Source organism: Lepisosteus oculatus, chromosome 28 (assembly GCF_040954835.1).
Source record: "Lepisosteus oculatus isolate fLepOcu1 chromosome 28, fLepOcu1.hap2, whole genome shotgun sequence".
Classification (NCBI taxonomy): domain Eukaryota; kingdom Metazoa; phylum Chordata; class Actinopteri; order Semionotiformes; family Lepisosteidae; genus Lepisosteus; species Lepisosteus oculatus.
The window spans coordinates 7,041,186-7,065,644 of record NC_090723.1 but is presented as its reverse complement, the minus strand read 5'-3'; the positions used below and the strand labels follow the sequence as shown (position 1 = coordinate 7,065,644).

At 48.8% G+C, this 24,459-nt stretch overlaps 1 protein-coding gene across 6 annotated transcripts in view; it reads left to right on the top strand.

Moving 5' to 3' along the window:
- ppp1r9ba (protein phosphatase 1, regulatory subunit 9Ba) overlaps window positions 1–24,245 on the top strand; it is a 55,406-nt gene extending 31,161 nt beyond the window's left edge. For 5 of the 6 annotated variants that reach the window (XM_015362144.2, XM_015362145.2, XM_015362148.2 and 2 more), the window contains exons 3-11: window positions 1,969–2,101; window positions 3,143–3,263; window positions 4,889–4,993; window positions 9,323–9,458; window positions 13,885–14,037; window positions 15,080–15,133; window positions 15,723–15,952; window positions 17,073–17,187; window positions 18,808–24,245. In XM_015362144.2, coding sequence (XP_015217630.2) covers window positions 1,969–2,101; window positions 3,143–3,263; window positions 4,889–4,993; window positions 9,323–9,458; window positions 13,885–14,037; window positions 15,080–15,133; window positions 15,723–15,952; window positions 17,073–17,187; window positions 18,808–18,861 — 1,101 coding nt within the window. In that variant the 3' untranslated portion in view covers window positions 18,862–24,245. The remainder of the gene's footprint in view (window positions 1–1,968; window positions 2,102–3,142; window positions 3,264–4,888; window positions 4,994–9,322; window positions 9,459–13,884; window positions 14,038–15,079; window positions 15,134–15,722; window positions 15,953–17,072; window positions 17,188–18,807) is intronic. The other variant, XM_015362151.2, reaches the window with a different exon arrangement.
- The last annotated feature ends 214 nt before the right edge of the window (window positions 24,246–24,459 follow it).

The following is a 24,459-nucleotide window of genomic DNA, read 5'->3' as shown; positions in this document are numbered from 1 at the left end:
GGCTGACATGATAAGAGATCCAGGGATATAGCTACAGGGACATCTACTGCAGTTTCACTCTTCCAGTCAGCAGCTGAGACAGAGCCTGCAGGGAAAGGACACAGTCATGAGGCATTCCCTATCTATGGCAGTTGCTGTGACCCGTGCCCTTGTCTGACCAGGCAGACCTGGGGCAGATGAATCCCTTCCTCTCCTGCTGCTCTGCGAGGCTGGGCATTATGCCTAGCTGTTGGATCAGAAATAATCGGGGACTCCAGCATTTAGTACACACGCGTAGTCATGTCATGTTAAACCAAGAAACCTTCACGGGAGAATAACTATAACCTGGACGGAACAGAACACTAAACACAAGGTGGTGCAGCCACACACAGTGCATGTGATAAGCCTGGAGTCTGGCCCTGAGCCTCAGATGTGATGGGACAATGGATCTTGTGCGTTATGCAGGGCCTGACCTAGATGGTCATGCTGAAGGCTGTATTGGTACTGCCAGCCCATCACACTGTCCTGCTGCAGTAAAAGAATGCATTTGGATCATAATGAAGTCAGTGACTTGTGTTGAATGGGAGCCAGAGACATTCTCAAGTTTACGAATTGCAGCGGGAGGATAAAACATATGTTTGTTTACCTGTTTTTTTTTTTAAATGTATGTTTCCAGGCTGTAAAACCAGTGAAACACCAGTGAGGTAGTATGGGAGTTATTCTAAAAGTCTTTGTGGAAACGACAGATAAGATCTTTTTTTGTTTTTAGCTCTGAGTTTTGACTTTTGAACGGGCGAACAACAGGAGGAGCTGTCCTGGCAGGGTGGAGGTCGAGGATCCCCGCGGTCCGTTGTTTTGCTGCGCGGATGCCGTGTGGGGCAGGCCAGTCGTGTCTGGGGGCCGGGTAAAGGCAGGTCGACTGGGCTTGTGGAGACGGAAGCTGTTGTTCCCTCGTGAGGCAGACCGTGAAGGTGTAGGCTGCCTGACGCAGTGTCAGTGTGAGCCGCCCCTGCTCCTTCCTGTAGAGCTGAGCTGCAGGATGGTGGGAGACTGAAAGGGGCTGTTCTGCAAGGTGACTCTGTGACTGGTCTTTGTGCGCACACACACACGTGGACACCACGTCTCCGTGTGCTCTACCCTGTACTTCTGGTACCCAAAAAACCCAACAATTGATGAAATTTCACCCCAAGAAGTAGTATGTCTCTGGGCCTTTTGCCCATAAAATAAGATGCCCGTTTGGTTTTTGAAAAGAAGTGGGAACACATCGTCTCTTCGTCACTGTCTTTACAGTGTCCAGATCTTGTCCCCACAATTCTAGCACTACAAGTCCCTGTGCACACAGACTCACATGTGCCCACGTGCTCACTTCCTCCCCCTCTGGCTCCAGGGCACTATTGATTTGATTGCAGCTGCAGTGGTGTTTCAGCTCCAGCTGACGGCACATGGAGTGAGAGGACACAGGGAGCACAGTTCAGCTGGTGGAGGGCATTGTTAGTTAGCAGGAACGCTTTCATTTCAATAGGCTCGCTTTGAGGGGCAGGGAATGGGTGGGGACTTTCTGCCTGGCTCTGCAAACTCACCCCGTCACCAGTATCCCCATTTCGGCCCCTCCCTGCTGGTTGGTGCTTTGTTACTTCCTTTTCTCCAGTTTTTTTAAGTCATTGAAACAAACGTTGGTCTTCACCTTACCTGAATTCCACTAATTGCTCTTTTCTTTGAATTGTAATCATCTTAGTTTTGGGGTTTTTGCTAAATAGACAAATGAAAGCAGGAGCAGTCAGCTCTGACAAATGCTGTTTCCTTCGCTGGCAGCTAATCTGTTTCCTCTTGTGTCATTTGCTTTTGCTTTAAAACAAGATGGAGGGGAGTACATGGAGGTCTTGTGTAGGTTGTATCTGTTCGGTGATGTAAGGAGAGCTAGATGGTGCTGCTTTAGCTGAGGTTGTGGGCCCCACGTGACGGAGCTCTGTCTCTCTGCCTCTCCCCCAGGTCTTCACCACCTACTGCAACGAAGACTACGACCGGCGCAACGATGACGTGGACCCCATGGCTGCCTCGGCCGAGTACGAGCTGGAGAAGAGGGTGGAGAGGCTGGACCTGTTCCCTGTGGAACTGGAGAAAGGTAAGCGCTGGCCCAGGCTGGAGTCTGACTCCTGCGTGGGGGGCGTGGCAGTGAGGGTGGCCGCAGTCTGGACAATGCTGGACTCTGGGATCTGTAGGCATGGAGTTTGCATGTTCCCTCTCCATTTGCCCGCTGGGTTTGCTGCCCCCTGACATTCCGTTTTCTTCCCACCTCCCAAAAACTCATCCGTGGGCAGGGTTTGTCCTGGTGTCCCATCCAGGGTGAGAGCAGTCATGAGTGCGGCCTTGCTCCTCCCTGCCCTCCAGTGGTAGATGTTAGTTTGCCACAACCCTCCCCAGTGTGAGCTGCCTTCTGATGACAGAAGGATCTTATGAAAACGAAAGCGAAACAATGAGCTGTGGGCACGAGTGGAAAGCAAATAAATGTTCGTTTAAGACTGAAAGCGGGAGACGCTTCTTTGCACAAAGAGTTTGGGTGTCTGGAACAAAATATACATATTGTTGATGCAGATTCCTTATGATCCTTGAATAAAGGGCTGGATCAGATTTTTGGCTCAATTAGCTACAGGCAGCCAAACGAGTAAAGATGGTCTACCCTTCTCTTATCTTCTTCTGTTATCCTGAAGTCGACAGGCTCTTCAGTGTTTTTGTCTCAGTACAGCAGCCTCCACAGCATATCTGGGCTATAAATTCTATGCATCAGCTCTAGTCATGTCATTTAAACATCATTAAACACATCTCAGCGTCCCTGTTAGTATTGTGTAGTAGTGAATAGAGAGTTCCTGGGGTGTCATGCATCACTTCTGCTTGCTTGGTCTTGCACCCTTCCCAGATGTCAGAGAGGAGGACAGACGTGCAGCTTCCACTCCAGGGTTGTGCTGTTTTTAGCCCGGGGACGGAGGGTGTGAGCAGAAAGAGGCAGTGAAAGCCCGTCTCAGTGCAGCAGTGGGGAGCCAGTGTCAAGTGTTGTCAAGGAAATAGAGAGCTGAGCAGTGGGTGGAGGGTAACCGAAGAGAATTGTGTCCCATTTCAGTTGTGTTTGGTCACTCTCTCTCCTCCCTCCTTCCCAATCCCCTTGCAGACGGAGACGGCCTGGGCATCAGTATTATTGGGATGGGGGCTGGAGCGGACATGGGCCTGGAGAAACTGGGCATCTTCGTGAAGACGGTCACCGAGGGGGGGGCGGCCCACAGGGACGGCAGGTAGCACCTCTTCTTTTTCCTGCTGCTCTGAGGTACACATTGCAAGGGGTTCAGGGGTCAAAGGTCACTCACGTCTTACGTCAAGAACGTCTCAGTCTGTGCCAGCCAGGGTCCAGGCAGTGAACGGTATGAGCTGGGTACAAGCTATTCTTATCCCTGTTTCAGTAACAGGATGCGTGAGCTCTATGAATAATACAGCACAGACACAGAGTTACATGCTGGAGGTGTGGAGGAGGATGGAGGAACAGGAGACATGAGCTCTGGCGCTTTGTTTCCGCTGGGTGAGAGTGTTGCTCAAGTCCCCCGCTTGTGTAGCGAGCATCCTTTTGTTGTCTTTGTCGAAAACACAGGTGTGGGCAGGGAAGGTAAAGTCCATTTTAAAGACTGAGATTGCCTTGCTTCTTCTTCCACTACATTGTGTTTTTTTTACTGCTTATTAAAGATAAGGTAAGGCAGTGTCCTCATCATCCACCCATGTCCTGTTTGTGATGCCTACTGATGCCACAAGGGGCTCTGCATCTGAAGTCACGTCCCGGTCCTGACCTGCACTGCCCTCCTACACCCCAGTCGACCCCCTGAACGCCCGAGAACTCTCAGCTCCTTCTTTTCTTTTCTGTGGAAGTCCCCCAGTCTTCCCTGTCTTTCTCACACCCCGTACCAGTGCTGAAAACACCCTCCCCCACACCCCCCCCCCCCACACACACACCCTTCAGTTCAGTATCGGTCCAGCGAGGACAGAAGAGCGCAGTTTCTGTGAGCTCGAGTATCCCTGGCTGTGATACATTTCCTCCTCAGAAACCCTGCCTTCAACAATAAACCCCTTTCACGGTTTGATGTAAGGCTTCTCTGCTCCTTCTCCTGCTTTCTCCCTCCATTTCTCTTCTCCCCAGTCCGAGGGCTGTGATCCAAACACATCCACACAGCTCTAGCTGTGTCAGGGAGAGACGGGGGGTGGGGTGGGGGGATACATGCAAATAAGGAGCTGTAAGCCTCTCACATGAAGAAGTGGCACTCCAGAGAAAAAAGAAACAAGTGTGAAAGTTTTTGAATAAAATGGTGTCTGATCCCTAGCGGAGCAGTGTCGGATGTGCATCTCATTTCCTGTTGTCAGACTTCATTCTGTCGCTGTTGTTGGAACAGATCTTGCTTTGTTCTCAGCTTATTTACTCTAGCATATGCTGTTGTGCCTTATCTCTAGGTCCAGTGGCTTCATTTCACTCCTAAGTTACACCATAACCTATGTCCTATCATTATAAATCTTAAAACATAACACGGTTCAGGAGAAAATGACAATATCTGAATGCTGAACTCAGTGTGGGTTTCCCTTTGCTTTTCCTTCACACATCTGCTGGGTGGGTTGTCCTCAATGTCCTGAAAAGTTCTCTGATGATCCCAGGGATTCAGAATGACCTCAGCTCCTCCAAAATGTTCCAGAACGCCCCCAAATATGCTCAGATATATTAAAATACTCCCAGTGTTGCCAAATACTCGCAAATGTTATTAGGTGCTTGCAGATGTTCACTATTGGATTCAGTAGAAGAGTGGACATTTTCCCCCACCGTTTCTGTAGCAGGTGTATAAGACACTTTGGATTTCTGCTGACTCGAACCGTGTCTCCTCCCCAGGATCCAGGTGAATGACCTCATAGTGGAAGTGGACGGGACCAGTCTTGTTGGGGTCACGCAGAGCTTCGCTGCGTCCGTGCTGAGGAACACCAAAGGGAAAGTCAGGTATGCATGCTTTTCTTCTCTGCCCTGCAGAGCGTCGGATGCACTTTTAGTGCAGCTGATGCTTCTCTTGTTAGCTTGTTCCCTCCTTCCTCGGGTGTGCTCTTGTGTCACCTAGCCGGCAGCTCCCTCACCCTGCGGCTCACAGCTGGCAGCTCCCTGGAGCTCAGCGGGTGTCAGCCTGGCCAGTACCTGGATGGGAGACCTCCTGAAAATGCTAAGGCTGCTGCTGGAGGAGGTGTTAGTGGGACCAATTGGGAGCGCTCACCCTGCGGTCTGTGTGGGTCCTAACGCCCCTGTGTAGCAATGGGGACAGTGCGCTGTAAAAAAGGTGCTGTCCTTTGGATGAGACATAAAACTACGGGTGTTAACCCTGGTGTCCTGCCAAACATTCCCCCTGGCCTTTACCAATCATGGCCTCCTAATAATCCCCTTCTCTGAACTGGCTTCATCACTCTGTTCTCCTCCCCACTGAGAGCGGGTGTGTGGTGAGTGTACTGGGGCATCATCCAGGTGGGGCTGCACACTGGTGCTGGTGGAGGGGATCCCCATTACCTGTAAAGTGCTTTGAGTAGAGTATCCAGAAAAGTAAGGACTTATTCATTATTAATTTAAATTATTATTACCTAGGTGCAGCTGTTGTTATGCAAGACAACTAAGGCTCCTCAGTGGCTCAGCCAGTAACTGTGCTTGTTCAGAGAACAAGTTGTCATTAATGGACTGTCATCAGAATTCCCTAACGTTCAACACACAGGAGGCTCAGCCTTATAAACGTTTGCTAGGTTATAATGTGGTAAAAGCAGAGTGAAACTCTGGTTAAGAAAGCTATAAATGCATGCAAGCAGGATAGGACAAAAGCAAAACTGCAGAGTTACCTTGGATGTTTACTGCTGTAAAGCTGCATGAACTTAAACACAATTGAAATAGGCCCTGCCTGAAGAGTTTCTGACCCTTTTTTGCAAATATTTCCTCCGGTGCTTTCCTAAAGGACAAGAGAGGGGTTTCCAGAACTGACAGTCAGCTCTTTGGGCTCTCTGACCTGTTGGCTAGGTTTCATTCATTATTCAGAAGCGTTGGATCAGCTCTGTGTTTTTAATCGTTTCTTTTGTTCGACCTTGTCTCCAGGGTTCGTGATGGAGCTCAGCTCCTTGACACCTCCAGAGAAAGGTAGCCCTTTAATAATAGATGAATGTTTGCTGGTGGCTGCCGAAAGGACAGTGTCTATAAATAAAAGCCCAGCTCTGACAAGTATCACAGTGGCGTGGGTCACCTGTGCCTGAAATATTTATTTGTTGCTCTGCACCCGATTAACAAGCCTAGACAATTCCACAAAGAACAAATTACTCCTCAGTCCAGTCACGCCAACGAAATGGTCATGACTACTATCGCGCCACTAAATTTGGCTTCAAGTTTTAAAGAGCAAGGAATTTAAAGACTTGAAACATGAGCAATAATATATTGTAAATCTTAAATCGATCTGTTCTGATGTCAGTGTTATAGAAATATCGATGTCTCCTGGCATTAAAAAGACAAGTTCCAGATGAGTTCCAAGGAAGACGTTTGTGAGCCAATTACTGTGCACAGACTTAGACTGCAGTGTAGTTGTGCTGTCAGGAAACATGTCTTTGAATAATCAAGCTAGTCCAGAATATCATTTGCTGCTATTGCCTTGGTCTGACTTTTTGCAGCCTGTAAGGATTTCCTTCAATCTAATGGTGATCATTTCTGTTAGTCTGTGATGAGGTCGCAGTAATTGATTTTGATCTGTGGTAATCAAGCATGGCGATGCAGGAGCCAGATTTAGCAGTGACTGTTGGTTTTATGTTCTCAAGCTGTACAGGAAGTATGCTGTTCCATCTTTGTGCGTAATTATTGGTTGTGCCTCTGCACAGCCTTGTCGCGCAAGCCTTCTGCTATTTCTGGAGTGTCCTGCTTGGTTCTTTCACACTTGAGTCACCCAGCCCTTATCCGTATCTCAGAGTGGAAGGGTTTCGAGAACAGCCCAAGAGTGATGTTCAATCTCTCCACCTCTCCTCAAGCCTTGTTCTGTGTGATCAAGATTCACTTATTTCAAGCATTTAACAGTTCCTGCAGCTGCCAGGCAGAATCAGGGTTACGGAAGAGAAAGTGTTCATGCCTTTTTCAGATCTGCTGATGGCTCCAGCAGCTTCATGATGCTTTTTTTAAACATACTGAGTGGGATTAACGAGCTATAGAAATGTAACATGAGGAAACTGCTCTCTGAGATGTACTGTAGTTGTAATTTAATGTGCTATGTCTTTGCCTGGCTGTGATGTTCAGACATTCTTGTGGAGTCTTGGAACTGCGATGCTGAAGACTATTCTTCTCAAAGAAGAGCTCTGTACATTAAGGAGATAATCCGTGCACTAAAAAACGTCCTATAAAAAAAACCCCAAAACTGTGCAATCAGTCTGAACTTTGAAAAATGTTTTGAATTGCCAGTTCAAGTAGCACCAGGCTTAAGCAGCAGTAACATTTTGCATGGTAGTGTATTACTGTAAGATAAGGCCATATTTTAATTCGCAATACAATATCTGAAAAAAAAATGTACAGTGTGCAAATCAGAGCTAAAAAGATTCTATTTACATTCATTAATCACACACGAGAAATACAGAAAGTGGTTTGTTTTACTGATTTTCATATCCATCATGGAGAACTCCATGTACAATTGTGAGCTCATATTTGAAGACAGTGGCATAATAATACGTTCCTAGTAAGAGAACTGGATAGCAGATTTGCTATATCCTTAATTTTCTTTCTAATTGGCAATGAAAGTTTTAATTAAACCATCACTTCTGCGATCTCCATTCCGACACAGGAGTTTGTCTTTGTGCCAAACCCATACCAGACAGGTGATGGAACAGCTAGTCCACAGGTGCCCTGGAGCACACAGGGATCAATGATGCCTTTCACACTTACTGTGGGTGAGCCTGCTTGATTCAGGGCCAGGCCTGGGGGATTCATGGCCAGACTCAGTAGTGCCACTGCTTCTTTTAAGAAGAAAAAAGGTAAGAAATATATACTTCCACCTGAAGAGTAAAGCAATCTCTCTTATAACCAGTGTTAGAAAGCTCCCTCTGTTTTTTAGTTCCTACTCAACTAGGATTCTCCTGTGGCAGGTTAGCGAGTCACAGACATGTGTAGACGGGCTCAGCTTCTCTCCTCTAAACCCAGCATCCTGGGAGGACTGAGCAGAACTTGGAACTCGGCTGTAACTTTAAAGCTGGAGGAAGATCTAAAAAGAGAGAACGGTGCTGAAATAGCCAGGGAGATTGGGGGGAGGAGTTGTCCCAGGTTGAGGACCCTGACAATGCCATACATCATTTTCACTGCTTCTTCCATGTTTGGAGCTGCACGAGCAGCCTGCACAGTTCTCTGGCTGGCCTGGTAGAGGACGGTAGAGGTCCTTTTGTTTTCAAGGTAAAAGACTCCCGTGAGCGATTTCCCGTCCGCTCGGTTGACCTACATTCCCATAAGCTCTTTTATGTCATTTTTCATAATCATTGACTTCAAATGCACTGGTAAATAATGCAACCGACATTTAAATCGTTGTTTTTTTTTTCTCTTGAACTGTGTTGAATATGTTTTGAAACACAGTACTGCCAGAGTTACCTGCTGTGTGTTGCAGTATTGAGGCTGCTGTGTGTTGCAGTACTGAGGCTGCTGTGTGTTGCAGTACTGAGGCTGCTGTGTGTTGCAGTATCGAGGGTGTTGTGTGTTGCAGTATCGAGGGTGTTGTGTGTTGCAGTATTGAGGCTGCAGTGTGTTGCAGTATTGAGGCTGCAGTGTGTTACAGTACTGAGGTTGTTGTGTGTTACAGTACTGAGGCTGATGTGTGTTATGGTATTGAACCAGTTGTAGAGATGTAGTGTCTCAATGTATTGAGACTGCTGTAGATCACAGCTTGGGGAGAGGCTGGTGTATGTTACTGTATTGAAGTTGTTGTGTATTATGGTATTGAAGCTTCTGGTGGTCGCTGTATTAAGGCTGCTGTACCTTACTGCATTGAGACTACTGTAGGTGTATAATATCAATTACAGGTTGTTATGTCATTCCGAATAGTGTTACCTTTACTTCGGTGCATTTCTTTCTTTCAATTTTTGCATATATTACAGTTTTGTTTAGTATCTGGGCAGGGTGGTTTCCTCTAGACCCCAGAAAGGCTCGTCATAATCCCAGTGACATTATAAACCAGGCAGATGGGGAATGAGGACAGGAGTTCTCTAAGAGCTTCTGCTAGAGGCGCGAGGCTATTGGCTGGAGCCGGCCAGCACCCCTGTGCCCTGATTGGCCTGTGCGGGGTGCTTGCAGGTTCCTGATTGGACGGGAGAAGCCCGGGGAGCAGAGCGAGGTGGCCCAGCTGATCCAGCAGACACTGGAGCAGGAGCGCTGGCAGAGGGAGATGATGGAGCAGCGCTACGCCCAGTACGTGGAGGACGAGGACGAGGTAAGATCGCCGGGGGTCCCTCGAAGCTCGGAGATCCGGATTCTGGCTGTGCTGCGGCTCGGCGGTTCGGAATTTCTTGCTGCCCTCTGCCGGGCCAGAGTCAAGTGTGTCAAAGACGACCCTCCTTTGACAACGGCCTGTCCTGTGCCTGGGTACTCCTCACTCTCGTTGGTCCTTCTCATTCCCAGCTCTTCTGTTCGTATGTCTCCACCCTCCCCCTCAGTGGGCTAAATGCTTGCTCATTTTCAGTACAGCCTTGTGCTATACTTCACTATCTGTCCTCGAGCGACTGTGTGGCACCTCAGTCACCACCGTCATTACCTGTGCCTGCACTGCAGTGTTGAGACCCCAGCTCTCAGGATTGTTACTGGCTTGGTTTCCTGGGCTTTATGGCGATTTATACCTGCCGCAGTGCCCTTTAAGCTCCAGGTGAATAGTTAATTGTCTGAACTCTTCTGCTTTTGCCCTGTTGGGATGGCCAATCCTGGCCTTGACAATCAGGACCTAGAGCTCTTCTCGTATCCATCTGATCTGGAACTCCCTTCATGCACCTCACCCAGCCTCAACCACAACCACAACAACAACAACAGTGGACCCTTGATTTGGCAGGTCAGAGGTCAGAGGTCAGAGGAGAGCTTTCTCGCTGGCTTCTGTAAACTGCAACCCCAGCGGCAGCCGCCGTATCAAGCCCCCATCAGTGGTCACACCTAGACCGACATTTGCCATCCATTGCTGAGGAAATGAAAGGTCCACAGAATTAGAGGTTACCTTAATAGAAGCTTTCTTGCATTCTCAACACCCATAGGTCATTTCTGTGTGCCATCTAAATTGACCTTGTGCAGTTTTTGTCTAAGAGCATGTAGAAATCTAGGAATTTAATGGTTCAGTCTTTTGCCTGAGTTCACTGGGTTGCCTTTTACAGAATCCATTTCCAGAAACTCTCCAGTGTGTGCTTCTGGAGTGGGGCTTTGCAGCACCTAACACTGCGTCTGTTGGGGCTTTTGTTTTTCTCACCTGGCTGTTGCAGTGATGCCTGTTCAGGACAGAGCCATTCCTGGTTTTCCTCAAAGATCTTGATCCATCCTATCATTTACCTTAAAACTGCAGGATGAAACATTAAGGCTTTTAAGGCTGTTTTGGCTCCACTTGAAGTACAGCTTGTGATTCACAAACCCCTGTGGCCTCTCTGGTGCTTGCAGACTAAAGACAATCTGTTTTGGGGGGGGGATTCACCCCTTAACATTTAAAAAGATCTTAAAATTTTTGACGATAGAGTCTTGCAAATGTCTGACTTCTGCCTCCTCTCCTGAAAAAATGAGCAGCAGCTTTGTATGAGTGGCTCCTTATTTATTTGAAGGCGGTGGTTCTGTGAAGTAGGCTAGGCTACAACAATACTCAGAACTGCTTCTGACTCATTTCAAGAGACTCCAGTATAAATCTGTTTTTTTTTCCAAAATCCATGTCCATTTTCCAACCACTTCATCCAATTCAGAGCCAAAGCCTATCCCAGCAAGCAGTGGGGGCACGGCAGGGTACACCCTGGATGGGACACCAGTCTATTGCAAGAACACACAGACACACCAGAGCCAATTTTCCCAACAGCCAATTAACCAGTATGTTTTTGTACTGTGGGAGAAAACCAGAGCACCCAGAGGAAACCCACATGAACATGGGGAGAACATGTACTGTAGCACCCCATGTCTGAAATTGTACCCAGGTAAATCAGTATTGTCACAGCAGAGGGCAGAAAGTGTTAGGTTAAATGTGGTAGTAGTTAGAGTTAGATCTAGGACAAGGCTATAATGAATTCTTACATCTTTTGGAAAAATGCATATGATGAATAGTGAGCATCGCACTCGGGGGGCGTAAGGTGTACTGCGGCCTCCGTGAGGGCATGAGGATGACAAGATAAAACCCCACGTGCTGCTGGGATTGCGGTTTCTGCCGAGAGGACGAGGGGAAGCCAGGAGTGGCTCGGCCAGAGCCAGGCGCCAGACCTGCTCTGCGGGGCGAGCCGGGGCATGTCTGGGGCCAGCGTGTTCACGCGGCTCGTTCCGGAACGGGACGCAGGAGGGCCTTGCTTACGGCCGGGGGACCCAGACAGGAGTGCTGCACCTCAACTGATTTAATGGACATGATCGTCTCCCTGGAAGTAGTTAAAAACCCTGTTGAGGCCATGATTATTATTATTATTATTATTATTATGATTATTATGTAAAGCGTGGGGAGGAGCAGTCTCTATTGACTCTGATGGGCCTGCTGTAAGCAGTCCTGCTGTGGGTTCTGTCAGAAGAGCACCTACCTGCAAACTGTACGCTGACTTCAGATTTCCCCCTAAATGTTTGGTTTTTGCTTTGTTTCAATACAAAATGGTGGTAGTGTGGTGGGAGCCCGGCAGTGTTTTGAGAGGTTTGATTTGTGTCTGCCTTGCGCAGCAGGTTTTCTTTGCTTGCGTGGTTGAAGTGCTCCACCTAGTGGCCGCCCGGCGGCGAAGCAGCCTGGCCTGGCAGTTTTCTGCTTTGTTGAAAGAGCCCCACGGAGCCGTGGCAGCTCAGATGGCCGGGGCGTCTAGCTCCTGACTGGAAGGCCCCGGGTTCAATCCCAGGTAGGGGCCAGCGATGTAGTTTGCTCTGACTCATTCCGGATGGCTCCCAGGTCCACTCAGCCTGCTTTCCAAGTCAGTACCGGGGGGTTAATCCATCTGGGGTTAATAGGCCGGCTGGACCGTGGTGCTGACCACATCACCTCCACCTCCAGTGTCGGATGGTCGAGAAAAATGGTGACCCTTGCCCCCCATTCCCCATGGGCCTTTATGGCCTGAAAAGGGACCTACCTACCTAAAAGAGCCCCAGACAGACACAGCCTTGGTTAGTAATAACAAAAGTACACCTGCTGGGCACCTTTCAATATTCTTTAATACTAACGTTAAGAAAATAATCTTAGGTGGACAAGTCCCCAGGCTCTGCTAGGAGTGGGAGGTTATCTGCCTTTATTTGTACTACAATGGTGACTTTGTCTTTGTGACTGATTGGATTTGAGTGTTCTTGACGGAGGCGGGTTCGGCTGAAAGGTTGGAAAGGCAGGTATCTGCTGGAATGGCTCCTGCTCCCCAGTGAGTGGGGATCCGGCCTGCGGCTCATCTCAGCCCTGGCTCCACTGATGGGGCGGCTCTGCAAGACCTGAGCTCAAGCCACTGAGGACGCCTTGGGCTTTTCCTCCATATGCACGTTTGCTGTCTTTCGCAAATCATTCTTTCATCTCGGCTCGTAGCTGTTGCTTTTGCACGTTCGGCGTTTGGTAGGTGCCGTGGTGGGATGGCACAGCCAGGCGATCTGTTTGTTTGGGTAATGACCTCCCCGCGGGGTATTTCCGTCTGAATCATTAAGCGGGATAATGGACGCCCTCAAAGAGCAAAAGATAGTTCAAGTAGGGAGCTGCGTCAGCATGCGTAGGCTGTAAAGGAACTAGTAACGGTTGATTCCATGCTGAAAAGAGAAGAAAACAAACAGCATTTCAGCTGTGGTGACCCCCGAAGAAGGCTCCACCGCTGAAATGTTGTCTCTCTTCAGCAAAGATAGTAAGATGCTTTCCATTGAGTTGCTGTTAAGGCCTTTTGATCCAACAATGAGTTAGTGAAGGCTTAGCTTACGTTATAACGGTCAACAATTTGCTACTAGTGTTGGTCCTAAATAAGAGCAGGTCAGGAAAAACGCTGCTTTCAGACCAGAGCTCTGTGCCCTGTCAAATGTCTGAACTGCAGATACTGGTCATACAGTTAGTTCTTTATTTTCAAGCTGTCTGTCTCCATCTGCTGGCTGTCCATTGACATTGCCGCAAGCTGAGTGAGGTGACGCACAGTGCAACGCATCAGCACGCATGAAAGCTCACGTGCTGACATTCCATAGCGTTCGATCTTAAACACCATCTTTGATCGCGTAATGAGTATTCAGCCGGTGCAATTGCACACCTCCACCTACAGGCAGTATAGGTTGATAGCAGTGTGATGCTCTTTTGCTGCACAAGTGATGTGCAGGGAATACACTGCCCAGTGTTAAGAATGAGGAAGCTGTGTCCTTTGTCCTTTGAATACAATCAACCAGTGTGTTCTGTGTACTAAGACGTTTTTGGGCTTCTGCATTACACATAGATAGCATCTCATGATAAAATGGAATAAAGAGTATACAGATGAGGAGTCACTGCCACATAATAGATTCAGAGATGCTCTTCTGTGCAAAGCACCATTCTTTACATGGGAGATTGCTGATGTTTGCAGTGCCAGCGTCTCTGATATTAATAATGGTGCATTCTTATCTGAGCACTTTTCAACAAACGCCAAACAACAGAGACCTGTCTTGCGTTGGTAGTGTGGTAGTGTGCCCACAGCCTGCTGAGAGCCTCTTGTGTGCCCTGCGTTTGTCGCTGGCAGACCGGGGAGTACGCCACTGACGAGGAGGAGGAGATGAGCCCCATGTTCCCCAGTGCAGAGATGGCCATCGAGGTCTTCGACCTGGCTGAGAACGAGGACATGCTGTCACCCATCGAGATGGACCCAGAGAAGCTGGCCCACAAGTTCAAGGAGGTGAGTAGAGGGTCAGGGAGGAGCAAAGTCCCGGGGGAAACACTGAAGCATGCTGCAGCACCTGCAGGAGGACACTTTTATTTTCCTAACATTCCGAGCCACAAACATTGGTTGACACCAAGCGGAGGGTGGCCTCAGCCGTCATCATGCAAACGTGCATGAGTTTAAGGACAGCTTTTCAGTGGTGCATCGTCAAAGCAGAGAGAAAACAGACAAGAGGTGATGCATTTTTGATTTTTAATGAAAAAACACCAGTGGTTTAATCAAGATCAGTTCAGTTCTTTGAGAATGGTTTTCTATTATTGTCTCCTCCTGTGGACCCAGTGCTGGGTTAATGGGGGCAGGCAGCACAGCTCCATTTACAGTACTGCCCTGAAATCGCTCCTCTCCCAGTGTCCGTATTTAAAAACCGACAGTCAGCTTACCCCGAACAAGTCACACCAGAGGCTGTTTGGCTTTGGTCCATAAGTCCACGAATTTATGCAGCAACAGATTTTTTTTTACTACTGCCACTGTTGTCTTAAATTAGTCATGTAGCAGGTGCACTTATCCACAGTGACTCACAGGGACTAGAAAGCAGAATGCGCATTAACAGCATCTGCAGCACTGTCGCCTACGACAGGAGGACAGTGTTACATTCTCATCTGATGGACAGAGCGCAGGGACATTGATCAGCAACACAGTGGGTCTGTGGAGTCTCCAGGTAATAGCTCTGTGCCTCAGCCTCTTAATCAGTTAATTATTATTGCTATTAAAATTGTGTTTTAGGGGCATAACCCCAGTGTCTTTGCTGAATTCCACTCTCTACGTCCACAAGCTAGTCTTCCTAAAGTTCTCCCGTAATTCAGCTACTGGCGCAGACTGTTGCTTGTCCCCTAGTTGGGATGGCTCTACAGTGCTGGATGAAGTAGGGTTGCAACCACATGTGAACATAGGCTGTCAAAGTGCTATATAACAAGGAACTGTTCTTAATGACCATCTCTGTGAAGATAAATAAGTGAGCCATTGCAATGATTTAACCTCAAGTGGTTTTGTTTCACAGCTCCAGATAAAGCACGCTGTCACAGAGGCTGAAATTCAGCAGCTGAAGAGAAAGGTAAGATGATCTTCACAGGATGTGAGGTAATAACACAGGATGTGAGGTAATAACACAGGATGTATTTTCCCAGCTGGTGTCATGCCAGGAGCTGCCCCAGCTTTTGCAACGTCTTAGTGGTGTCTGTCATTATTTCGTCTAGCTGTGTTCAGGCCTGGGTAATATCACAGGAGCCAGTGGCAAGAAAACTAAAGAAGGCAGAGACAGGAGCCTTCGACAAGGGAAATAAAAACGGCTGGCTTTGCACAAACAGCTCAAAGTTTGAACACAGGTCTGTCAAAGCCAAAAATGTGGCCAATAATAATAACTTCTATTTTTCAGTACTGGTATGAAACAAATGAAATGTAAAGGTAGATGTTTTAATATATCCCCCTGGGAACGTCATGTTTAGAATTAAACCATTCTAAGTCAAAATAAGCAGCATTTGCGAAGCATTAGGGTCCGCTGTGGACTCGACAGGGATGCAGCATTGGATCAATCCTGTGAGGTGGCCGCTGCAGTTATGCTGACGGCCACAATAGGGCGCAAGTGTGCGCCCGCAGTCCGGTGTCTTTGATGGAAAGTAACGGGCAGGACGGTGTCTCCACAGCTGGCGCAGGCGGAGCAGGAGAAGCTGCGCTGGCGGATGGAGAAGGCCCAGCTGGAGCAGAGCGTGCAGGAGAACAAGGAGCGCATGGAGAAGCTGGAGGGCTACTGGATGGAGGCGCAGAGCCTGTGCCAGGCCGTGGACGAGCACCTCAAGGAGACCCAGGCCCAGTATCAAACCCTGGAGCGCAAGTACAGCAAGGCCAAGCGCCTCATCAAGGAGTACCAGCAGAAGTGAGCACCGTTCCCGCGGGGGAGGGGCGGCAAGAGGGGGGTACAGCTGCACCCCCATTATGGAAAGGTTACGTTCTGCACACCCTACATCAGCTGGAAACGCCAGTCACCATTTTCTCAAAAAAGGCTCCAGAACGTTTTTGTATGTGAATTACTATATTATTACTACGATGATCATTGTATTAACTCACTCTGTGGGAGGCTTGCATTTGCAGCTGTTAGTATTATTGCCAGTACTGTGATAATCACCAGCAGCCACATCGCCCTGCAGCTCCCAGCTGGCAGCCCCACTGGAGCTCAGCAGGTGTGAGCCTGGTCAGTACCTGGATGGGAGACCTCTTGGGAAAACCTAAGGCTGCTGCTGGAAGAGGTGTTAGTGGGGCCAGCAGGGGGCGCTCACCCTGCGGACCTTGTGGGTCCTGATGCCCCGGTATAGTGACGGGGACACTAGACTGTAAAAAAGCACCGTCCTTCAATGAGACGTATAGCCGAGGTCCTGACTCTCTGGGGTCGTTAAAAATCCCAGGGTGTTTCTCGAAAAGAGTAGGGGTGTTATCCTGGTGTCCTGGCCTTTACCCATCATGGCCTCCTAATAATCCCCATCCCTGAGCTGGCCTCATCACTCTGCTCTCCTCCCCACTGAGAGCTGTACTGGGGAGTGTACTGGTGCACTCATCCAGGTGGTGGTGGGGGGGGATCCCCATGAGCTGTACAGCGCTCTGAGTGGCGTGTCCAGAATAGCGCCCTGTGAGTGTGAGGAATTATTCATTGCATAGCACTCATTGCAAGGAATATCATTGCAGTGTGCTGTACCTCACCTTCAGAATGAAGCTGGGCTCTTGCAGAGTGATGGCAGGGCCCTGTTCCACACGGCGGGAATTATTCCACACAGCACACAGGGAAGAGAAGCTCGCGCACGAGAGGCAGCGTGCCGCTTTTTCCTCCAGGTTGGGGACTGTACGTCAGGGAGCCCCTCCCTCCAAAAGATCGGACAGGGCTGCGTGTCCCCGGCGCTTCTCAGCTGGGATTGCGCCCCGAGAGCCGGGGGCTCAGCGCTGCGCGGGGGGAGCCCTCTGTGTCGCCCCCCCCCCCCCTGACCTGTCCCTCCCGCCCCTCCCAGGGAGATCGAGTTCCTGAAGAAGGAGACGGCTCAGCGCCGGGCCCTGGAGGAGTCTGAGGCCTCTCACAAGGAGGAGGCGGACAGGCTGCAGGACAAGGTAGTGCAGGAGCCGCAGGTGAACACACGGGGGGGGTGCCTGGATTGGGTGGGGGGGGGGGTAGCGTCTTAGGGCTGAATTTCTGTAGCTGTATTTTCAATACAGAAAACTCCCATTTGTATCATTGGGATACTGTCTTCATTGGGATACTGCCTTCATTGGGATACTTATTAGGATAATGTCTTCATTGAGATACTTATTGAATCTAATTGAAGCAGCACTTGGATCTTATGACAGAGTACTATATCCTACAGTGTAGGTCTTTATTGCTGAGCTTGACAAACATTCGCATATTCATATTTTAGTATTGCAAGTCTCTGCAGAGCCCCTGACTGCTCCTTGCATAATTAAATGATGTCCACGTGAGCTGGGTGACTTGAGTCTCCATGTCCACTGCTCACGTTCTTAATGCTCTGTGCACGAAAACCAGACGTTCAGTAGCGTCTCCTTCACCTGGGTACAGCACCAGTTTGGATCACCCTGACCCTGTGCTCTAGGAGTTGTGTGTAGTGGACACACTTTTTGACAAACCAGTTTGCTAGGGCTGATTCAGTGCAGTACCTTTCGGGCTGGTCCAGTAACGTCCCAGGCTCTTTGCAGACTGATCGAGTTCTTGAGCCAAGCACTTTTTCCAAATTATTAACTTGTTATTGAATTGACAGTCCTATATTAGTTCATCTGGAGACTTAATGGCCTCGGTGCTCTGGTATAAATCCGTTCTTATCTCGCCAGTTCAAAGCTCATTCCTGCAATGTGTCCATTAGGATACGGCAGGCTCATTTCTCAGCCTGGTACCATTTGGAGTGAAGGGCGGTACTGAAGACACAAGTGCTAATGACGGAGGGGTTTTATTTATCTATGTTTCCTGAAGTGTTGCAGGAGGAGCAATCGGCACCCTCAGCTCCTGATGTTTAATAGCTTGACTCCCACAGTCTGCCCTTGGCGGGCATGAGTCAGTCCTGTGTTGCTATTTTACAAAACTAGTAGCTCAGAAAATCCCTCTTGAAATTCTTTGCGGGCTGCCCATGTTAGAGGAACTGTAGGCAGATTCATTTGATTTTTCTCTTGCCTTGAAAGCGGATAATGAAACCAGACCCTAAACAGAGCGGATAAGGGGCTTAACCATTTCATCCTCGACACAAACCCTGCTGTAGAAGCACAGGTTACCTCTTCTGCCCCCACCAGCCAGCAGCAGATCTGTCGTCTGCCAAGTTATTTACATTTTTTGGATGTTTTGAAATGTTAGCAAAGCGCCGAATCCAGCACATCCATGCTTCTGTCCTCTAGTGTCCTGTAGTCCTGAGAGTTAGTGTGGGACTCAGAGAAATAGGTTTTGTACAGCCCAGATTGGACACAGATCCTGAGCAAGGAGTTAGCAGAAAGCAACAATAGACAATACAGCTGTACTGCAGAATAAATGTGGAGGCAGAAATCCAGAAATCTTTTGAAAACCAGCTGGCCTCCTGGATCCAGAAATAAGGTGCTGACTGACCTAATCTCATTGTAATACCTTCCTCAGGTCAAGCAGGTGGCCTCAGCTGGCGTTGCATGGGGATGTCGGAGAAACCAGTGTCTCAGAACTGTGACTCGGTCCTCAGTTGTGCCCTGTCTGCTCACAGCAACGCCTTCTCTCCACAGATCACCGACCTGGAGAGCAGGGTGCAGGCGCTGAAGAGCTCCGAGCCTTCGTAGAGCCAAAATGGGAAGAGGGAGAGAGCTTTAACCCCTAACCCCCCTTTCTGAACACCTGCCCCTCCTCCCTGCCCTACCCCCTGCCCCTCCCTGCCTCCCTGTCCCCTCTCAGTCCCGGACCAATATTTTAACCGCAGTTCCTGGGGAAAAAAAGGAAGGAAGAGAAGGAAAGAGAAGACCAGTCATTTGGAAAGCAATACAGAGAGGGGCTAGGAAACAGGGAGTGAAAAGAAAGTACCGGAAGTCCTTCGTCCTTTTAAAGTGTCACAGGATCCAGGTTTGTCCCGAGTGTGAAGGGTCTCAGCCCAGCCCTGCTGCGCTGGTCTCTCCTCCTGGATATCTGCCGGCTGTCTCCTTCCCAAACTGTTTCCTGCGAAGGCAGGAGAAGCTCCTCCCTCTTCCTCGGCCCGTGTCTCTTTGACCCGATGTACTGGCTAGGAATACTGCCACATCACACACAGGCTGCTGGACTGCCTGCTTGTTGTACTGAAAATGCTGAAGCAGCCCTGGCTGTCGATGGGAACAGAAAACGTAAAAAAAATGGGTTTATTTATGTGACGTGCAAATCTGGGGGAGTTTTAACACACAGAAAAAAACCCAACAACGCCAACCACAACAAACTCTTGGGACTGTTGTTTCGTTGAACAGAAACGGGGCCGTTCAGCCCAATCCGTTGTAAGATTCATCATCTCAAGGTCTATTCTGAGGTTGTACAGACGGGAAATCTCGTATGCAGGGGGTTGGTTTGTATATATTCCTTACGTATTTAATATTCTACAAGCTTGAACGTTCGACTGGGGACAGAAGGGTCAGTTTGGAGGAGAGTGAAAAGGCCTTCGTATCGGGTGAGACCCTGTCTGATCTGGGGGGGTGCATGATGTGAGTGAATGAAGAACTTGTTTTTTGACAGCCCTCCCCGTACGAGCAAGCTCATGGGCTGTTGTAAGGCGTCTCTGGGGAAATGGAAAACAGGGTGTAAAAAAAGTTAGAGCCATTGTTTCCTTGTGGAGGTGGTCGGTGTTTTGTTTTGTTTGTGAACGGTTGTAATTCCGATGGCCACCCTCGTTCACCCCCTTCACCTGTCCTGGGTGGGTGTGGGGCGTGTCGGCAGAGAGGAGGCGTTCAGATTTGATTCTCATCGCAGACGTGCTTGGCTCTGGAGTTTCTCCTCGCGTGCTGACCTCGTCGGTAAGCAGACCAACCAGAGCGCTGAAGCTAAACCAGAGGGAAATTTGTGTTTTTCTGCTTTTTAAGCGAAAGTGGAAGACAAAGGACGTCAGGGTTTCCGATGGGTGGCGTTGTATCTTTCTCTTGCTTGGACAAAGGCCATAGGAGACCTCCTCTGAAAGGCACCTTGATTCAGGTCCCCAGTCTCCTTAAAACATGAGCAAGCAGCTGCCTTTCTTTTCAGTGTTGTTTTGTCTGTATTATAGTTAACTTTCCAGCGCCTTTGAAATCATCTGGTGGTTTTTATTTAATGTTGTGAGTCCTGTTTTTTAGTGGGCAGACAGAACATCATGGTGGATTCTGTTACATGGAGGCAGGAAGGGTGGGGGGATTCCTGTCAGACCCCTTGCCCTGCCGCTCTGGAATTAGGGTCACGTTCCTCGTACCCAGGACCGGCTAGCCGCTCCTCTCCTTCCGAGCCGCTGGGAGAGCCTGTTTTGTCAGTCGCTCCAGACTGCTGAAAAACGAGTCTGGTCCCCTTAAGCCCCTGTGTCTGCTGGTTTGCTGCTCTGCTCAGCTGAGCTTTACATGACCTAACTAATAATCCCATTGATCAAAGCCCTTTCGGTTGTTTCTCGACTGCGAAAGATTGGAGGTGACAGGGCGCGGGGGCAGCAGGCCTGGATGAGAAGTGATTTCACCCGCCTGGAAACCTACTTAAGTGGTGGTGCAGAGTCTCCCACAGCGACTGGGTTTGGTTCTGTAAGGCCTGAAATGTCCGATGGCCATGTGGTACATCCGTCTTCGCAGTCTGGAAAATGAGAATGGTTACAAGAGGAGGCTGTTCAGCCTACGTTGTTTGTTTGGGTGCTGGCAACCTAATTGATCCCGGGCGTGTTCGCACACAGTGTCGGCTTCACCAGCATGGGCTGCCGTGTAACACTGTAGCCTGGGACTGCTTTAAATTATTATTCCTGTCATGGAAGTGGGCACCTAATGTTGACATTCAATGCAATATTATTGGTTTTCAAAGCTTATTGATGTAGGTATATAGGTAACACATAGTTCCTTGGATTTTGTCTTAGTCTTGGGTTCTCCTGTGCTACTGGGCACATGTTATTATTTTGTATCTACGGAAAATAACCAATAATGGGCACTCTTGGGGGCAGTGCAGGGGTTAGGGTTGCTGCCTCACAGCACTGGGGTCCCGAGTTCAAATCCAGACCTGGGGTGCTAGCTGTGTGGAGGGTGTATTTACGTGGGTTTCTTCCAGGTGCTCTGGTTTCCTCCCACAGTCCAAAGACACACTGGTAGGTTGATTGCATTCTGGGATTATCGGCCCCGGTGTGAACGTGTGCTTGTTTGTGCATGACTGGTGTCCCACCCGCGGTGTGCCCTGCCCTGCACCCTTTCTTTGCCAGGATGGACTCCGACTTCCCCGCAACGCTGCATTGGACAAAGCAGCTAGAAAAAGGTCGGAGGCAGTCTTTGCAACATTTTCGAGGTGGCAATATATGACAGCATGCATGAAACAGGCCCTCCATTGCTAGATTCTGTATATGCACAGGTGTATGCATCTCTTGCCAAGACATTTTTAGCATTTGTGAAGATCTCTTTTATTTCCTATTTTAGTAAGTCAGGTGGCTTGCTGTTCACCGGCGAGCTTTGAGACAGGACGCGGTTTTAACACTCCCCTTATGTTTGATTTTGCCTATTCAGCACGGCAAATTTGTGCAGTTTTGCCGAGATGAAAATCGGGGCTTAATGCCTGCGTGCAATGGACATGTATTACCGATGAGCTGTTCGGTGCAAACCAAACCCGAAAAGAGGCTTTTGAACAAATCGGTAACATTGTTGAGTTGTTCACATGGTCCGCTTGTTGGCAGGAATAGGGAACAGCTGTTCGGGGCTGCATGTTCACTGAGCACGGATTTTCATCTCGGCAAAGGTGTCCTGCCGGAATTCACAAATGAATGACTTTTAATTTAAGGGCAGATTTAAAATCCCACGCTGTGTCAGTATCCAGTGACCACACTGAGTCATATGGCCACCCTATGCATGGAATATCAGGACTGTGTAAGAATTAGACATTCAGTGACAAGTGTGCAGTCACTGCAGGGTGAGATCAAAAGCAGGCATTTCCCTTACAAGTGTCAAATTAGCACCCAGCTATTTTTAAGGCAGATGTCTGTAGCAGCTGTCAGTGATGTTAAATAAGAACCATTCACATTCCATTTTATTTCGCTTTGCAGATCACAATTGACAAGTTTTGATGCTGGCAATCAGAGATCACCATTATAATTATTATTATTTTGAACAGCCCACGTCATAGACGTATGGAACATCATGTTCCAGATATGTAAAGTATTGCTCAAATTTTGCTCATGTTGCGTAACTCACAGCTAATGATGCAATATAGATTCACAGCGTTCTATCCCAGTGAAATTCGTTTAGGGGTTTACTGTGAATTTGATTTTGAATTGGTTTTCTTCTCCTATCAGTGGTGCACAAGGTCCACAACAGGTCCCGTAGTAGACAGCCATGTTCTGCAGATGGAAGAGTTGAGGAGCAATTGCTGCCCTTAGTGATTGTCCTAGAATGGGTGGTTTTAGTCAGTTTTGCATGGGATTTTCCCTGTGGTTCGCAACGTTTTAATTTAAAACCACCGGAAATTGCCCTGGCCTCGGCCCGTCTCCGCCATGCCATTGGAAGAGTTCCTCTGGCTGTGTGAGAACTTCCTCGTCAGTCTGATCCGCGGTGACCCTTGCTGTTACAGTGTGGGAAAACAGATCGTTCCACAAAGGGACAAACAGTCATCTTTAATGGACATGTGTACGCTGTAACAAACCACTGTTTCATTTGATTTAGTTTTTTTTTATATATTTTCTCCTAGGCTACCAGGGGCCTGGACTCTGACTTGACACTTGACCTGTGTGGTTTACTTTCTGCTTTTAAATTAAAGTGACTGCTGCCCAATTGGCTGTGAAGCCTCCTCTTGAGATGCTCCGTTAACCACTGGATTCACTGAATGGCTGCAGTCTGACGCAGCTGTCTGCTGTGTGTGTGTGGCAGTCAGTCTCCATCAGACCCACACTGCCACTTTCTCTACATGTTGCTCTACATCAAGCAAGAGGGGGGAGACAGAGGAGTCCCTTCAGCTTTCATCATGCATTTCCTTTCTGTTTAGTAAATGTATTGCTGAAGCACTGAGTGAGACGTTGAGCTCCTCTGTGTGTCTGACTCCACACATAATGACATCATGCCTCTGTCCCCTCAGCTGACCAGCTGATCACTGTAGTCACACCAGTGTTGGGCCTGCGTTGGGGGGTCCACAGCCCCGATCTCCAGTTTTTCACACCAGCCAGGCTCTCACTTACTCAATTGACCCTTTTAGGGGTTGGATTAGCTTGGATGAACTAGCTAATTCATTAATAATTTAATCATAATTAATTAAGCATTACTTATACAGCGCTTTTTCTGGACACTCCACTCAAAGAGCTTTACAGGTAATGGGGACTCCCCTCCACCACCACCAGTGTGCAGCAGCCACCATTAGCCCTAACCGAAGGCTCCTATAAGGGCCGCAAATCTTGGGGACCACTGACTAAGCTGTAGTGTACTACACCTCTGCTGGCTGGTACGTCTGCATTTGACCACACGCTTGCTACAGTAATAGTTATTAGGGACCACAGTTAAAACTTCATTCACTAGGAATAACAACACCCGAGGATTCAGCGTGCTGAAGGGATTATGGGCTGTTCAGTGAAAATGTGAGTTCAACCTCTTGGCTGAGGGCCGATCTCCTAGCCAGAGGACGAGGAGGCTGGGACCCCCCCTGCAGAGTGAGGAGTGACCTGGGGGCAGCTGGAGGGGGGGGTGGAGGAGGGACGCAAAAAGACATGTGAGCGAGAGAAGGGGATCACGTACAGTATAGTGTTTTAGGACAGGAAGTGACATCAGGAGTGATTGCCAATTACTGACAGCTTGAGTGAACTTGGCTGTTGTCATCACTCCCACACTTTTGTCATCATCTCCATCGATTGATTGCCTCCCAAAATCGGTGTCTGGGCACTGGGACAGGAACCTGTCCTGCCCCCTGCTTGTCGCTGTCCAGGTTTCGCAGTTACTCCGGAGCTGTGGGCGTGGCTGGAGTGCATTTTTCTTGTATGACTTTTTAATTCCCACCTGCCGTTTTGTATTAAACTAGTTGAAGCCAATGTGATGCTACGCCTTTTCTTCTCTCACACCCCAGCGGTCCTTCTCCGGCCTCTTAATGTGCGCGAAGCCTAAAGGGGGCGACGAGCAAGACAAAACAAAAAACTCGGGTGGAAATTAAACTCCCGCCAAGCCGTCGCAAACGTAGCTCTCGTCATTCTCCACCACGAGCTAGGCTGACGTCCGGGGACTGGAAGGACTGGCAGGTCTGGTTGT